This window comes from Dipodomys ordii, unplaced genomic scaffold (assembly GCF_000151885.1).
Source record: "Dipodomys ordii isolate 6190 unplaced genomic scaffold, Dord_2.0 Scaffold53, whole genome shotgun sequence".
Classification (NCBI taxonomy): Eukaryota; Metazoa; Chordata; class Mammalia; order Rodentia; family Heteromyidae; genus Dipodomys; species Dipodomys ordii.
In genome coordinates, this window is record NW_012267269.1 from 5,154,022 (window position 1) to 5,156,662 (window position 2,641).

General features: G+C 40.7%; 1 protein-coding gene across 1 annotated transcript in view; it reads left to right on the plus strand.

The window, feature by feature from the left end:
- The window catches only part of Dennd4c (DENN/MADD domain containing 4C), a 105,505-nt gene that overhangs the window by 55,392 nt on the left and 47,472 nt on the right, over positions 1–2,641 (plus strand). The window contains exons 14-15 of the mRNA XM_013020762.1: positions 1,069–1,078; positions 1,511–1,717. Coding sequence (XP_012876216.1) covers positions 1,069–1,078; positions 1,511–1,717 — 217 coding nt within the window. The remainder of the gene's footprint in view (positions 1–1,068; positions 1,079–1,510; positions 1,718–2,641) is intronic.

Here is a 2,641-nt window from a genome sequence, read left to right on the forward strand (position 1 = left end):
AAAAAAAAAAAAAAAAGAACAGTGCAGATATGCCATTCTGACATATCTGCAAGGCTCTGTAGTTTCTGGGAGTATATAGGTTAACAAATCATCAGCAAATGATTTTTTTTTTTTCTTCAGTCGTGGGGCTTGAACTCAGGGCCTGGGCACTTAGCTTTTTACTCAAGGCTGGTGCTCTACCACTTTGAGTCATAGTACCACTTCCTGTTTTCTGGGGGTTAATTGGCGATAAGAATCTCATGGACTTTCCTTCCCTTATTAGCTCTCAACCACAATCTTAAGGTCTTGGCCTCCTAAGTAGCTAGGATTACAGACAGGTGTGAGTCACCCGTGCCAGGCAAAGAACTTTCTCTTTGCCTATCGTAGGGCTTGAACTCAGGGCCTGGATGCTTTCCCTTTGCTCTTTTACTCAAGCGTAGTACTGTACCACTTTGCACAATACTGCTACTTCAGCAGATGATTTTAACTTATCTTTCTTCCACCTAAGAAAATGAAAACAGAAACTAAAAATATGCCAGTCAAACTACTAGAAGACCTATTATCATCTTTTATGGCTATGTTGCTTGCAAAAGAATTAGTATTTGCACTTTTTTTTTTCAGTGCTAGATACTGAACCCAGGGCTTCATGCATGTAAGTACTATATATACAGCAAATACATTCATGCAAGTACCAGAGCTGTCCTGACTGACTTTGAACTCATGATCCTCTTATTTCAGTCTCCTGAGTAGTTAGACCAGGCATGTCCCACCTTGCTCATCTGGATTTTTTTTTTTTTTTGGCTGGTCATGGGGCCTGAACTCTGGGCCTGGGCACTGTACCTTACCTCTTCAGCTCAAGGCTAGTGCTCTACCACTCGAGCCACAGCGCCACTTCTGGCTTTTTCTGCTTATGTGGTGCTGAGGAATCAAACCCAGAGCTTCATGCATGCCAGGCAAGCGCTTTACCACTGAGCCACCTTCCCAGCCCATCATCTGGATTGTCTTTGTTTTTGTTTTTGAGCTCAGACTGGCATTGGACTCATCTGTTTAGCCCTGGTTGGTCTTGAATTTGCTGTCTTCTTTTCTCAGCCTTTCAAGTGTTAGACTTGGTATAGGGAGAAGGTTGGCAGGAAACAGCTTAGAGGAGTTTCAACTTTAGCAGGAAGAAGAATAAGACTATTGTTTATTAAGATTGGAATAGAAGAACTCTGGAATTATAAATGATTAAGTCTGGGTTGTATAGTTTTGGTTACAATCTTATCTATGAAACACATGCACCTTTTTTCTGTATTATGAATGGTTTTTGCTTTTTAAGTAATTTCTAGCCAATGAATGTCTATAGAGTAGTAAAAAGTATTACTGTAAATGAATGTTCAGGGAACCACATGACAGTGTTAGAATCCATTCACAAAAGTTAAACTATGAAATGCTTGATTTTTTTTTTAGGGCCAATTTTGCCTGAAAACTTTGTCATTTCCTTCTTTCTTTCCCACTCTAATGTAGGTAATCACATATTTTACTCTCTTTCTAGGAGATAAAGTCAGCTCATAAATTGGCGAAGAGATGTTACACAAATCCACCACAATGGGCCAAATGTCTGTTTAGTCATTGTTACAGTTTATGGTTTATTTGTCTCCCAGCCTATGTTAGAGTTTCTCATCCAAAGGTCAGAGCACTTCAACAGGCATATGATGTACTTATTAAGATGAGGAAAACAGATGTGGATCCACTAGACGAGGCAAGTATTACAAACTCAGTTACTGTTGTAAATTTTTTCCCCCACAATGCAATGCTAGGGATAAAGTCTAGGACTCACTTGCTTGGAGAGTATTCTACCACTCAATTTTATGTCCATAGCCAAAAGATAAGTTTAAAATTAGGGCCTCATGCTTGCTAGGTAGGTATTCTATTTCTTGAACTGCCTCATTTTTTGTATTGGTATTTTCTGTGGTGTGTGTGTGTGTGTGTGTGTAGCAGGAATATGCACATACACACACATATAGACTGGTACTGGGACTTGAACTAAAAAGGCCTCACACTCAATTTTATGTCCATAGCCAAAAGATAAGTTTAAAATTAGGGCCTCATGCTTGCTAGGTAGGCATTCTATTTCTTGAACTGCCTCATTTTTTGTATTGGTATTTTCTGTGTGGGGTGTGTGTGTGTGTGTGTGTGTGTGTGTGCGTGCGTGCGTGTGCGTGTGTGTGTGTGTGTGTGTGTGTTGAGCAGGAATATGCACATACAGACACATATAGACTGGTACTGGGACTTGAACTAAAAAGGCCTCACACTCATTCTCTGCCATTTGAACTACACTTCAGTTCCAGCATTTTGCTTGTAGTTGGAGTAAGAGTTTGATAGATTTGTCTACTTGGACTCAACCTTCTGAGTAGCTAGGATTGCAAGCTTGAGCCACTGGTACCAACTTGTGTACTTATTTTTGGGGTAGGGTCTTGCTTTATTATGAGGATGGCATAAACTATTCACTTATGCTTATCTGCATGTGCAGATGACAAATGTGCACCACCATGCCCAGATATTGGGTGGCATGGAGCCTCAAGAAGTTCTTTTTTTTCTTTTTTGCTTATGTGGTGCTGAGGAATCGAACCCAGGGCCTCAGGCATGCAAGGCAAGCGCTCTACCACTGAGCCACCTTCCCAGC